General features: G+C 43.1%; 1 protein-coding gene across 3 annotated transcripts in view; it reads left to right on the plus strand.

The window, feature by feature from the left end:
- RSRC2 (arginine and serine rich coiled-coil 2) overlaps window positions 1-3,869 on the plus strand; it is a 185,227-nt gene extending 181,358 nt beyond the window's left edge. For 2 of the 3 annotated variants that reach the window (XM_033954530.1, XM_033954528.1), the window contains exon 10: window positions 3,143-3,869. In XM_033954530.1, the coding sequence (XP_033810421.1) occupies window positions 3,143-3,322 (180 nt within the window). In that variant the 3' untranslated portion in view covers window positions 3,323-3,869. The remainder of the gene's footprint in view (window positions 1-3,142) is intronic. The other variant, XR_004540325.1, reaches the window with a different exon arrangement.
- Window positions 3,870-14,891: the final 11,022 nt, after the last annotated feature.

Raw genomic sequence — 14,891 nt, forward strand, 5'->3', positions numbered from 1 at the left:
TATCCAGGGACAGCAGGCAGCTATTCTCACGTCCCACCCACCTCCCCTGGGTTGGCTTCTCTGCTAGCTAGCTGAACTGAGGAGACACGCCCGGTGCATCGGGCAGGAAGGCACTCGTGCATGCGCGGTGTGGGCGACTCAAAAACTTCAAGTTTTCTTTAAAGAAGTGTCCGCATCGGGACTCCGTTGGATCACGTCACCCATTAGTGAGAATAGCTGCCTGCTGTCCCTGGATAACAACTGTTAACGGTAAGTAACATTGCTTTTTGCTCGATCGGGGGGTATTTGTTCATATAGTGCACTTGTGTATATTTTCCTCACATTGCCCTTTTTTTATTTCTGGGGCCCCTTTGGCCTTTAGGATTTTTGGCCGCTGTTCGGCTGTTAATGTCCCTGAGTTCTCAGGGTCTGGAGTTTTCTTCTTCCAAATCACTTGGTTTTCAGCGCCTTTCAGTTATACTGTTTTAGCACCCACGTGCATTCTTTTCAACCTTCTTGAGTCTCAGGGTGGTGGATACATGGAATGCGCTTCTGGAGGCTGTGGTAGGCAGGAGCACGTTACAGGGCTTCAAAGAAGGTTTGGATAGGTTCCTAGAGGACAAAGGGATTGAGGGGTACAGATAGGAGTAGAGGTAGGAGTAGAAGTAGGTTATAGAAATAATCAGGGACCACTGTTCAGGCATCTCGCTGGGCGAGATGGACCTCTGGTCTGCCTCAGTGGAGGCAACTTCTTATGTTCTTAGCTCTCTGGGTTTCATGTCATTCCTTCTGGCTTTTCCACATGTGCTTGCGCTTTTCAGTTACTTAGCGCAGTTTACTCTGTCAGGCTCTTCTTACGGCCTATCATCTTTTTCAATATCTTCTGGGAGTTTTGTGGCATCGACACTCTGTTCTTATAGTCTTCAGGTTTTCTTTTCCTGTATGACTACTGTTATTCAGTTTAGTCAGTGATCCTAATGAAGTTTTCAGTCTTTGGCCTCTACTCTACAGAGAGCATTTCTTCTGGTTTGTCTGCGTGCTCTCCTTTGCCTCTGTATATACATGTTTCAAAGTTAAACATTTTCTGCAAGGCACTTGAAGATTTTCTGAGGCCACATGGTTTCCATATCACATGGACCACTACGAGCAAGACTCAATCTTCGTACTTCTCAGTGGACCCATGCTCCTTAGCAACAGTGTATTTTTCTACCATCCTCTATTCAGCAGTTGCTTCAATGCTGTATGACCTCCTTTGTACTCTTCAGAGGTCTCTTTTTGCATTTTCTTCCTCTTCAACAGGTGATGTCGATAACCCATCTCCTTATACCTAGGAAGCGCAATTGGCTATCCTTTTAAACCATGGTTTTTAGTCCATCAAGAAGCACACTTTTTCCATATCAACTTACTGTGTTCTGAGTGATGTATTATGCTCAATGTGTTTTCAACATTTCTTGAGTCCTGGAGTCCTCTTTTGCACAATCTTCTACCCAAGTACTCTGTAAACACATGGAGCCACAGGGTCTCCCTAGTTATGTCAAGAAGTTCAGAAAATCTGGCTTTGGGCAATTGCCACAGTTCATCTCAAGTTTTTCACTGGAAAGTTGTTTTTTCTTATCTTGCTCACTTCTGCCAGAAGGGTCAGTGAGTTGCAAGGGTTAGTGGAGGATCCACCCTTCATAGTTTTTCTCTATGATAAAGTGATTCTACACACGCACCCACAGTTTCTACTGAAAGTGGTGACAGAAGTTTCATCTAAATTTCATCTAAATCAGTTGATGGTTCTTCCAGGTTTTTTTTTTTTCCCTAAGCCTCATTCTTTTGTAGGAAAAATACATCTTTGCTTTCTGGACTATAAGTTTGTTTTGGCCTTTTACATCACCAGGACAAAGACTTATAGGACTAATCCCCAACTCTTCGTCTTTTGGGGAATCCTGTTTCCAAGTGAACAGTTTCTAACTGTTTGGCTACCTGTATTTCGTTCTTTGCTCAATCTGGCCTGTACCTGGTGAGTCAGGTCTCAGCCCATAAAGTCTGAGCTGTGGTAGCTTCTGTAGTTTTCCTTAGATCTACTCCTATTGCTGAATTCTGTAAAGCTGCCACCTGGTCCTCAGTTCACACATTCACCTCTCATTATTGTCTGGAGGCTTTTTCCAGACGGGATGGGCACTTCAGCCAGTTTGTATTATAAAATTTATTTTCTTAAATGCCAACTCTCCCACCATCCCATTCTGGTTAGCTTGGAGGTCACACACGTGTGAGAATATTCTGCCTGCTTGTCCTGGGATAAAGCACAGTTACTTACCATAATAGGTGTTATCCAGGGACAGCAGACAGATATTCACACAACCCACCCACCTCCCCTGGTTGGCTTCTTAGCTGGCTTATTTTAACTGAGGAGATGCGCACCCTGCATCTGGCGGGGAAGGCACTTACGTCTTAAAGTGGCGATGCATTTTTAAAGTGTCCATACCAGGGGCTCTGTCGGTGATGTCACCATTATGTGAGACTATCTGCCTGCTGTCCCTGGATAACACCTGTTACAGTAAGTAACTGTTATCTACTTGCTAATTTGCTTTCCTGTAATCCCTCTAGACTAGCACAGGACTCGCCCTAATCTGGTTATTTTTTGTGCTGCACGGGATGTTGCAATCCACTATGGGTTTTCGGCAGAAGCATTTAAAGAAGAAAAAAGAAAGAAAAGACCCAAGATGGAAGCCAATCAGGGTTTCAGAAGCATTCCAGAGAGTATATTGGGTCACAGGATGGAGGCATTCTTGGACCTCTTTTGTGGCACCTCTGGAGTTGATGCAAAGCAGCAGTGCATGGCAGGGTGTATTTTGTCAGCTTGCTGCCTTAGGCCCTCGTCAGCTGTTAGAAGGGAAGCATGGCTTGTATTTTCAGTGGGCTGGTTGTATGGCTGTTTAGCTGTTCATGTGCTGGCTGGAAAAGGGACTGTATAGCTGGTATATAGCCAGGATTTTCAGTTTAGTTTTTCTCAGTCTTCACCTGCTAGTCAGAGTGCACATACCCATCTGTGGCGGTCTGGAGGGACTAAACGAAAACAAACTAGCAGATAAGATCTAATTTATCCTTTTTATTTTATATATGTGCTATAGGATAAAAGAATGGAAAGCATACAAATCACATTTTTTTGTGTTCTCAGAGTGAAGAAGAAGCTGGGACTAGTACATTGGATAAGGAAAGTTTTAAAACTATGAAACAGCAAGAGGAAGTATTCAGAAATTTGGATGCACAATATGAAATGGCACGATCACAGACACACACCCAGAGAGGAATGGGATTAGGATTTACATCTTCAATGCGAGGAATGGATGCTGTTTGAAAGAACATGTTTTTAAGTCCTTTTGAGCCAAGGGCTTTGTTCCTGTAACCAAAAAGCTAGCCATCTAGCTTGCATGGGTGTTGCATTGACTTTAATTTATTGAAAAAAAAATTGCTTTTGTAAATATCAGATTAGTGATATTGGTGTTAATGTTGTAATCAAGTAATATCCACTTTCATTCAACTTGACAATAGGAGGATATTTTAGTTAAAAGGTTCTTCTTTTCAAAAATGTAAAACAGGAGAGATGAAATCTTATTCATGGATATTTTCTTGTCATGTCTTGTGTGCTTTTGTACTTAAAATTGTACATTTATATTCATCTCCTGAAACAAAGAATATTGTGACATGTTCTTGAACAATTTGGGCCAACTGACATGTTATCCAGTACAGAAGTTGGATGTTAATAAAGATGTTTTTTTTTTCTATAAGCTGGTTTTGTTCTAGGTTTACTGAAATACTGGTTAACTCCATTAATGCATCCTTTTTTCTTCTAATATAAACTGCCTTTAAAAAAAAAAAAAAAAATCATTATATTGAAATGTTTTCAGCTAAAGATATGGTATAGTAGAACAGGAACTCGATGTGTGTGGAGAAGAAGAAAAAAGTTACTCAATTTATACTGCTGGTGCCTGTGTTCTTGGAATATACATTTTGCTAGCATTGAAAGATATGCTGTGAAACCCTACATTCTACAGTTAAAATAAATACAGGAAACGTTTTAGAAAACATTTTCTGATATGTCTTTTATAAAGATACATTATATAGTTCAATGTGTGTGGTGGTGATATCTTTCCTGTTTTGTTACTTTTTTCAGTTTTGTTTCCATTGGTGTTGAAATCATTTTATTAATTTCAGAGTTTACTTTTGAAAGTTAAAATGTAACTTTAGGCCTAATTTACTAAGAGTTTTCCCATTCTGTTTCTGGAGGAAGGGGTAGGGGGCTTGATTAAATTGTGCCATTTAAATTCTTTTCACAGACCTGCTACATTTTTTATTATAATAGCTTTATGTATTCAAACTTGCTTGGTTAAAAGCATAGACTTTGAAGTCTGTTTACTGAAGCTTATGTTTTCTAAAGCTTAACATATCTTAAAGCAGTGTTTCTCAACTCGGTCCTGGAGTACCTTCTTACCAGTCAGGTTTTCAGGATATCCACTATGAATAGGCATGAAAGAAATGTGCATATAATGGAGGCAGTGTAGGCAAATCAAGTTTATGCGTATTCATTGTGGATATCCTGAAATCCTGATGTAGCAGGGACATACATCAGGACTGGGAGCTAGATGCATTAAAGTCAGCAATCATTGCTAAACCAGTTTTCATTGCTTTAGTGATGATCACATGTGCTGACCCAATGCACAAAATGGCTTACCATGTGTTTTTCCTCTCGATTGCCCATTTCCGATCCGGCCCTGCAAATTAGCTATTTAATATTAAAACACCATGCAAACTAGCTAAATCAGGGGTGTCCAATGTCGGTCCTTGAGGGCCGCAATTTAGTCGGGTTTTCAGGATTTCCCAATGAATATGCATGAGATCTATTTGCATGCACTGCTTTCAATGCATATTCATTGGGGAAATCCTGAAAACCCGACTGGATTGCGGCCCTCGAGGACCGACATTGGACACCCCTGAGTTAAATGATTGATGCACTAATATCACTTGGTGATGCACACAATAAAGTGATGGGTTTTATATAGCCTTCAATCCATAACCCTACTGCCTACCAACCCAGCCAGCAGATTAACCGTTCCCCTTAACTGTATCCATGACATTGTTCAGATTGTAAGCTGTTTCAAGCAGGGACTGTTGTCATCTTTATGACTCTGTACAGCGCTGTGTATGTCTGGTAGTGCTATAGAAATAATGGTTCATAGTCATTCGAGCGTGAGACACAAGCGTGCCGACAGGTGAGCGCAGACAATTTGGCGCAAGACACCAGCGCGCCGTGGGAAAACTTACTTTTAAGGAGATCCAAAGCAGGGTGTGAGTGGGGAAACACCCCCCCCCACACACACATTTTATTTTATACTGTTCGCGATGCCGTTGGGGGCCCCGGGTTAGGGAGTTGGAACCCTCCATTATAGAGAAAACTAAACTTTTTCCGATTTTTTTTCGGGAAAAGTTCAGTTTTCTCTAATGTGGGGGGTTGCACCCCCCCAGTGGCAGCGCAAACAGTATGAAGTAAAGTGGGGGTTCCCCCCACACACCCCCGTCGGAGCTCTTTAAAAGTAAGTTTTCCCGTGGCACGCTGGTGTGTTGCGCCAAATTGTCTGCGCTCGATTGTTGGCGCGCTGGTGTCTCGTGCGTTTTTGTCCCATCACGAGAAATAATAGTAGTAGTTTTAGCTTTCCAAAAGTGACTGGGTACCAGGGACTAATACCTCTCACCCCTGACGAACAGCCCAGGGACTGTCCACTCCCTCCTGCTATGCTGACATCATCCCCCCCAGCACAAGAAACAATTGGTAGGAGGGATCCTCGCACCCTCCTGCCACTGGATACTCCCCCCTTACCTTTGTCAGAAGCAGGAGAAAAGCTTGGTCTCACCTGCACCAAAGCCCACCAATCCAAAATGGTGGGCCTTCCTCTCCCTGGTGTATCATGTGATGCATGGAGAGGGGAGGAGGCCCTGATTGGCTCAGATGCCTAAGGCCCCTCCCCTTGGGATACAGAGGGAGGAGCATAAGGTCCGATTGGTTCAGGCACCTAAGAGCCCTTCCCGTGGGAGGAGTCTTAAGTGTTTGAGCCAGTCAGGGCATCACATGATGTACCAGGGAGAAGGCGGCTCACCATTTTGGATTGGCGGGCCTTGGAGCAGGAGGGGACTGAGTTTCCCCTCCTGCTCCTGACTTCTGACAAAGGTACGGGCGAGTTTGGGGGAGCATCTGGTGGCAGGAGGGAGTGGGCATCCGTCCTGCCAATTTTTGCTGGTGCAGGAAGGGGGGAGGGGGTGCTAGTTCATTGAAAGGTTGGATAGGGCTATCATTGGTTGGGGGCTATTTTCTTTTTTTTTTTAATGAGATATTTTGTGTGTGTAACACATGGACAACATCTGTCCATTAAAAAAAGAAAAAAAAGTTTTCTGCCCCAAACAGCTGAGTGGCAGGAGTCTGCTTTGGGGCTTCTCCTGCAGGCTCTACACATGTATGAGTCATTCTCACAGCAATTCATTGGCAGGATCAGATGGGGATTACAACAAACTTCTACTGAAATCATTTGCATTCAAACTTTTATGCCTCAATAGATCTTTTGGAATCGGCCAAAAATTGGATCAGAGCAGACCCATGTAGTTTAGTGCATCTAGCTCTCAGTTGAGAACAGTGCCCTTAAAGGATATTAGCATGTGCTAATTGCTAAATGACCCATAAGTGTAAAATAGGACATGCAGCCTTTAGAGTGTGCTGTTAGTAAAAGGGCTCCATGATTACTTAATAGATTAAAGACGCACCTTATATATTAGAGCAGTGTATCGCAAACTGTGTGCCGCCGTACATTGGGGAAGAGGCGAGGTGCTGGCGCCGGCTGACTGTCTACAGGACATTCATCTCGTGAAGAGAGGCACATTTTGTAAGCAATCTCCTGACACCAGCAACACTGCTCTCTGCCGTCCCTTCTCTCCAGCGCAGGTCCTTCTCTCAGCGCAAGGCCTGTTTGAAGGGCCTTTGTGCATGCGCTGATGTCAGTGTCGACAACACGCTAATGCCAACGCACATCCGGGTGTCTCAAGCCGGGGACACTAGGTTTAGTGTGCCCCAGCTTGAAAAAGTTTGCGAGACACTATATTAGAGAATGACACTGGGACAAATTTGTCACAGTCCCCACAGTAACTCAAGTTCCCTGTTCCCCATTCCTGTAAGCTCTGCCTTAACTGCACAAGCCTCAGACACTTATGATTTTAAAGTGTTTGTGGTTTGTGCAGATGAGGACAGAGCTTGCAGGAATGGGGCAGGGGCAGGGACAGGAAAAGAACTTGACAGAATGGGAAAATGGTTCCTGCAGGGATGAGGAAAAATTTGTTCCTGTGTCATTCTCATATTATTATAGATCAAAGGTGTAAGTTAAAGTGTATTTGTTGTTGAGTATATGTAAATCACATGCCCTTAGCAAAAGGAGAATGTGGTCAATCATTTTGTACTGCGTACTACATCCCAATTCATTGCTTAGTAGCAGGAATTCAGACTGCTGGTAGTAGAATATTGCAAATAATGCACAAACGTAAATGCTGCTGTATACTTTACTGTTCCAGTTGAATCACAACTGATTGTATTTGTTACAGTTAAATGATTACATAAATAACTAGGATTCTTAACATTTACATTATTGCTTAGACAAAGCAGTGGAGATTAGTTTCTATAGAGTGTAGACCTTAACCAGAAATTCAACATTTAAAAATAACTGTAGTTATGTATAAGCTGCATATTAAAAAAATTTTTGTTAAACATTTGCTGGGTCCTCTGTCACAGGATTGTTGCTACTGCCAGATCAGTTGACTTAGCAGGAATAGTCAAATTACACACAACAGAAATTTTTTTTAAAAATCCCTATAAAACACAACAAAATGTAGCCAAGATAAATTTACAAACAGATGTCAAAGCACAAAAACAATCTTCATCATCCTTCCAGGTAAGTTCTGATGTGTGTTTGTATTTGCTGTCCTAGCAGCAGATGGAGACAGAACTACTGGCTTTGTGACTTCATCTTAGAAGTATCCTATGCAGCTCACAGATAGCCATCATCTTTCTGGCTCCAGCAGATGCTACGTAAGTAATCTTTTGAATTTGGGATCTGGTCTGGTTGGCACTGGAATTATTGTTCTCATAGATAGTGAAGGGAGGGAGACTGAGGGTTAAGGAAGTGTCTAGAACAGGCTGAGCTGCCTTTGTGAGCCTAGTGTATTATATCCGGGTGGTCCAAGGCTTCCTCCTACCACATGTAAAATAGTAACTGCCCTCTTATTCAATCAACCTATTATCAAATTTATCCCCCCCCCCAATTTTACAAAACTATAGCAGTGGTTTTTGACGCAGGCCAGCGTGTGTTGAATGCTGTGTTACTCCTGATGCTCATAGGAACTCTCAGGAGCAGAGCATTCAGTGCACTAGCCTGCGCTAAAAACTACTTTTGTAGCTTTGTAAAAGGGGTTATTTTAATATTTCTATGCTGCTTAAGCGGATTACAATTTATGTAAATTATATTGTCCTAGGAACTTAGAAACTTCCCCCTCTGTCTCAAATGGACTTGCATTCTAATCGAAAGTGCCAAGGAAAATAAAGAACATGAAAAAAGTATTCTATGTATGTACCTATCCATCAAAAAATAAAATAGAAATTAAGGCAATAAAATTATATAGAATTTAACACAGACTAACCCCTCCTTTTACTAAACAATAGCAGTTATTAGCATAGGGGACTGTGCTAAATGCTCTGTGTTATTCTTGACACTCAGAGTTCCTATGAGCATCGGAAGCAGCATGGCTCCTTGCGTTAATAACCGCTATTGCAGTTTAAGAAAAGGGGGGTTAGAATAAGTAAAACAAATATTATAATCCAGTCAGTAAAAACCGAGCTTCACTCCAGACAATTCTCCAACTGCACCGAATGGATGATGGCTGGTTAAAGGCAAATCTTCATTTGTTTTGGCTGGGACTGCACCTGCCAGTGGAGGAGAAATTTATGGCTGTGGCCCAAAGCAGCTGAAAACAGCACCTCACCCAGCAGTCCAAAATAGAAGGGAGCGTCCACTGACGTTGGAGAGGGGCCCAACAGCTGAAGGCAACAACCCAAAAAGAAAAGCCAGTCCATGGCAGGTCCACCACAAGTTACTCAGGCAAGATCCACTGGCGACCATCCTCAGTCCCAGGCCACTGGGTAGTGGCACACAACCATCTCCAAGCTCTGGAGGGAGGGAGCAAATGGCATTACTGATAACCAAATCAAACTGGTTGAACCCAGCTGGGCCTGTTAAATCTAACCCTCATATGTTGAGAACACAGCAGTGGAATAGTGTTTCTATAGCAATTCTATACCATGATTAAAGGAAAGTCTAGAAGAAAAGTAATTGAAATCAGTCTGAAATGGGTTATAAAGCCATTTCTAAAACTCTGGGATGTCATCAAACCACAGTGAGAGCCAGTATTTCCAAATGGAGAATACTTAGAACAATAATGATTCTCTGGTGTGGCTAGCCTGCCAAAATTATTCCCAAGGGTACAAAATATCCAGAGAACTGCAAGCCTCTTTACCATCAGCTAAGGTTGGTGTCAATCACTCCACAATACGATGACAGTGGGCATAAATGTGATTCATGGGACAGTGGGAAAGTAGAAACTGCTTCTGTCTGAGTAATGTCAGTGCTCATCTCACCTTTGCAAAAACATTTGGATGGAACCACAGGGTGGGAGGGGATGTGCACAGATGGATCAAGCACTGGTTGTCGGGTAGACTGCAGAGGGTCGGAGTGAAGGGCCAATATTCTGACTGGCGGGGAGTCACGAGCGGTGTGCCACAGGGATCGGTGCTGGGGCCGTTACTCTTCAAACATATTTATCAATGACCTGGAAAAGGAGGCAAAGTGCGAGGTTATAAAATTTGCAGACGATACCAAACTGTGCGGTAGAGTTAGGTCCAGGGAGGAGTGTGAGGACCTGCAAAGGGACCTGGACAAGCTGGAAGACTGGGCAAACAAATGGCAAATGCGCTTTAATGTGGAAAAATGCAAGGTCATGCATATAGGGAAAAAGAACCCGTTGTTCAACTACAAATTGGGGGGGGCATTGTTGGGAGACAGCAGACTTGAGAGAGACTTGGGTGTGCTGGTGGATGCATCACTGAAGCCATCTGCACAGTGCGCAGCAGCCTCGAAAAAAGCCAACAGGATGCTGGGCATCATAAAGAGGGGCATAACAACCAGGACGCGGGAAGTCATCATGCCATTGTATCGAGCGATGGTGCGTCCACATCTGGAATACTGCGTTCAGTATTGGTCGCCACACCTCAAGAAGGACATGGCGGTACTTGAGAGAGTCCAAAGGAGAGCAACGAAACTGGTAAAAGGGCTGGAACACTGCCCATACGCCGAGAGGTTGGATAGGCTGGGGCTCTTCTCTCTGGAAAAAAGAAGGATCAGGGGAGATATGATAGAGACCTTCAAGATCATGAAGGGCATAGAGAGGGTGGATAGGGGCAGATTCTTCAGACTGAAGGGGACAACAAGTACGAGGGGGTATTCGGAGAAACTGAAGGGAGATAGGTTCAAAACAAATGCAAGGAAGTTTTTTTTCACCCAAAGGGTCATGGACACTTGGAATGCGCTACCGGAGGAAGTGATCAGGCAGAGTACGGTACAGGGATTCAAACAGGGATTGGACGGATTCCTGAGGGATAAAGGGATCATGGGATACTGAGAGAGGTGCTGGGATGTAACACAGGTATAGAAAGCTAACCAGATAATAAGTATAGAAACCCAACAGGTCGTGCATGTGCAAGACCGGAGGGTTAGGACTACGATGGGAAGATAGGACTTCAATGAGAAACCAAGGTGGCAAGGGAGCCCCTTCTGGTGATTCAGACAGGTCGTGACCTGTTTGGGCCGCCGCGGGAGCGGACTGCCGGGCAGGATGGACCTATGGTCTGACCCGGCGGAGGCACTGCTTATGTTCTTATGTTATCCCTGCCCCAATACTTTTGGGATAATATTCTATAGCCAGACTAGTTAAATATTGACATCTTTAAACAATATAGGTCACATTAGGTGTGGTAATAAGTAAATACAGCATGCCACAGTAGGAACATCAAACTAACAAACATGGTGATAGGTGGTAGTGTGATGGTGTTTGAATGCTTTGCTGCCTTTAAGACCTGGAAAACTTACTATTATTGAAGGAAGCAAACCAGAAAATTCTTAAGAATGTTCAGTCATCTGCCTCTAAGCCAAAGCATAATTAAGCTATGCAGCAAGACGAGCAAAAACAGAAAAGTTTACATTTGAGTGGCTGAGGAGAAACAACATTAGTATTGGATTGGTTTACTCCAGTTGTATCCAACCTTTTCCACTGAAAGGGCTTACACATACTATGCAGTTTGTAAACCATCTTGACCTGCTTGTTCACACTAAGTGTTAAACATTAAAAATTGCTTGAGAACCAACTGGAGAAAATGTCTTCACACCAGTGAACAGCAAACAACACAACAAAGGTTACCAATTGGTGCTTAGTCTCTGTAATTGTAATTGATTTTAATTGTAATTTTTAATGTTTGGCTCAACATGATCATGTTTCGGCCCACTAGGGCCTGCCTCAGGAGTCTTGTTATGAAATCATGATAGTTAAGACGTGCAAATTCCCAAAACTTCCCAATCATCTTATGAAACACTGCTGCTCGAAAAACCAGTAGCAAACGCTGGTTTTTCAAGCGGCAGCGTTTCATAAGATAATTGAAAAGTTTTAGGAATTTGCACATCTTAACTGTCATGATTTCACAACAAGAGTCCTGAGGCAGGCCCTTATGGGCTGAAACACGATAATGTCGAGCCAAACATTAAAAATTAACACTAATATTGATCCTATAACGAGGATATATTTTAAAAGCTCACTTTATCTATAAATGAGATACCTGAGTAACGCATGTAAGAGATTGTTTACAAATATTGTATCAATTGGGCAGGATTTAAAGAGAATTTCAACCATTTGAGAACTGCATGCAGCCCTGAGGACACAAGAAGACAACTGACCAAGAACACAAGACTGGTAGGTCCTGCAATGAGCAGTCTATGAACAAAACCTACAAAAAAGTCTAAATTAAAGCATTTCTGCAAGAAAGAGTAGGCTGAGGTTCTTCAAGAATTGATGCAACTAGTTAAGGTTAGGGGGCAGTTTTCACATACATGATATTGGTGTTGAATAATTTTGTGCTCTGAGAACAAGCAGCAGTTTGTTCTCACATATAGGTGATGTAATCTAACAGACCCAGTTTGGATGCTACCTAGCATTCTATCTCTAAAATGCTTTTGTCAGTCCCACTGCACATTGTCAAGTGCCTTCTTACCCAGTGAGCGTATGGTACTCACAGTCCTTTGTTTTTCACAGAGCAGAGTGATTGCATCTGTGAACTCTCTTCAGCGCATCATATGTATTGCTCTATTTTTCCAATCGATGCTTTCCCTTCAGTACCATTCCTAGTTTACCGTATATGTTTCTATTGCTCCTTGCCTTTTAGAGTTTCGTTTTGATTTTTTAAAAAATATTTCAATAAATCTGTTTACTTTGTTTTTCATGGCTCTTGAGGCCCACTTAGGCCCGAGTGATTTTTTTTTTTCTTCTTTGATAAGATTTTTCTTCTCATTTGAGCCTTTTGATTTTGCATCATCTTTTTTTTCCTCTCCCATGTTAAAGTGCTCAGTAGTTTAAAGTGTTGCTCTAGTCTAAAAGCCATCCCTTTATCCTCAGGGGAATCGCTCCAGACCTGGTGGTTTGGTTCCACCTAAGACCTAAGCATCTCCATCTGGGTCCCTGGCTCTGAGAGGTGGCACCTGCTGAGGACCACCAAAAGTGCCTGGAGCCACTAGAGGTTTGAGGGCTACTGCCAGGTAAAGAGGTCGGCCAACAATCTGCCAAGCTGGTCATGCGATTGTCTAGTCCCATTTGGAACAATATTTCACCCTTGAAAGGAAGATGGTTGAGGGTAGCCTTGGAGGAGAAACCTCTAGCCTACTGCCTGATCCAGCAAGCTATTGAAGAAGCCAGAACTTGGTTTGTGACTTTAATGATTTTGTATAGAGCACAGGCTACATCAACCACTCCATCCAATAGTTGCTGGGACAAAGGCTGGTCCTCCGCCAGCTCCGGACTCCACACCCAGGCATGAAGGGTTTGTGTCACACGGAAGCTACCACAGCTGCTTTGATTCACAAGGCTAGTGCTTAAGAATCACATCCACTTTGCAGTCTACATAACCTGTAATACCATGCCTTCCGCACTTGGCAGGGATGCGCACGCTTGGTAACCTGTACTACCAATTGCCGACACCCCTGTGCCATCAAATACTGCAGCGGCAATGTCATGGCTACTGAGATGAACCTTGGCCAGAGCTAATACAACTATACCAGGATGCCAGGAAACGCATAAGATATTACAGATCAGGGAGCATACTGGGAAAGCAAAATTACCTCCCACAACGAATCAGTAAAACATTGAACAGTTGGCTGACCATGGGGGTGTTTCCTTGATTGAGGGCCACCACAGTATCTGGCACACACACACCTGCCTATGATCCTGCAACTCCTAACAGGGAGGGCTTGATCTCCTCTAAGACTCCCTCAGAAAGACCCACCAGAACCTGGCCAGCCTCTGAACTTGAGGCAAACATGCCCTGGGAGTCCCAACCTTGCGCACCTCCTGGTGGCTGCCAGATTCTCCCTGTGGATTTTGGCCATCCTGAAAGGCTCTCCACACCAAACTGACATTCCAGAGAAAATGCCTTATTAGGCAGTGTGGAGTCTCCTTTAGATGACTCCAGCTTGCATCTCTTGGGCTCTGCAGTCTCAGTGTCCCTATATTTGGGGCCACCATTCCGGGGTGTCTGAAGGAACAACTCCAACTAGCAGCCTACCCAGCTGTTTTTTGGCCCTAGAGAGCAAAGTTTCCAAGTTTATTTAAAATTTCTTATACTGCTTAATCATATTTCTAAGCAGTATACAATAATGATAAAATTTATACAACATTCAGCAATCAGAGCAGGGTTAAAACATTATAACTTTACATATCATCAAACAGGGAAAATTAGTAAAAACGAAGACTTGCATTACAGACAAACTGAAAACGAGAGGAAAGAAGGTAGGAACTACAAAATGCAAAAAAAAGAAAACATATATGGAAGGTACAAAAGGTGGGGTAAAACTGTAGGAAAACAGTATGACTTAGCCCTTACAAGGGCCATTATGAGTCATAAGCATCAAGGGAAGGCTAAGCTGTGCAGCACATGATGCAAGGATGCTCTTTGGGTGTCCATCCAGAACAAACCTGCCATGAGTTAGGATTAAAAGAATCGGAGGCCTCCATCCCTGCCAGTTTTGAGGCAAAATATGATTTGAAGCTTCTAGAGAACTTAAAAAAAAAAAAAGTTTTTTTAAAATCAGGAAATCCAAAGTGGCCACAACAGCAGTGTTATGATGCAAAAAAAATCAGCTCCAAAATACTTAAGCAAAAAAACAACAACTAGCAATTATAAGATTTCAGAGGTGGGAGTCTAAAGGAACAGGCAAAAATCTTTAAAAATAAGATTTGCAGACCCCCTTCCCCCCCCACACAAACATTTTTCTCATAAGCTGTAACAGTCTTACTGGGACCTGTGCTGCAGCCTGTCTCAGCCCCAAAGGTAGCTGGATCTGGGAGAAGAAATCACTGCTTCAAAATGTAACATCCAGAACTGAATCTTTGGGCTGATAGTCTGAGCCTTCAACTCTTGTGGACCCATAGACGCGAAAGGGAGGAAGCAAAATGCTATGAGAACCCACTGAGGCTCTTACAGATGCCTAACAGCCTGCGCTCAAGCACCTGCAATGCAGTAGGCA

This window comes from Geotrypetes seraphini, chromosome 8 (genome assembly GCF_902459505.1).
Source record: "Geotrypetes seraphini chromosome 8, aGeoSer1.1, whole genome shotgun sequence".
Classification (NCBI taxonomy): domain Eukaryota; kingdom Metazoa; phylum Chordata; class Amphibia; order Gymnophiona; family Dermophiidae; genus Geotrypetes; species Geotrypetes seraphini.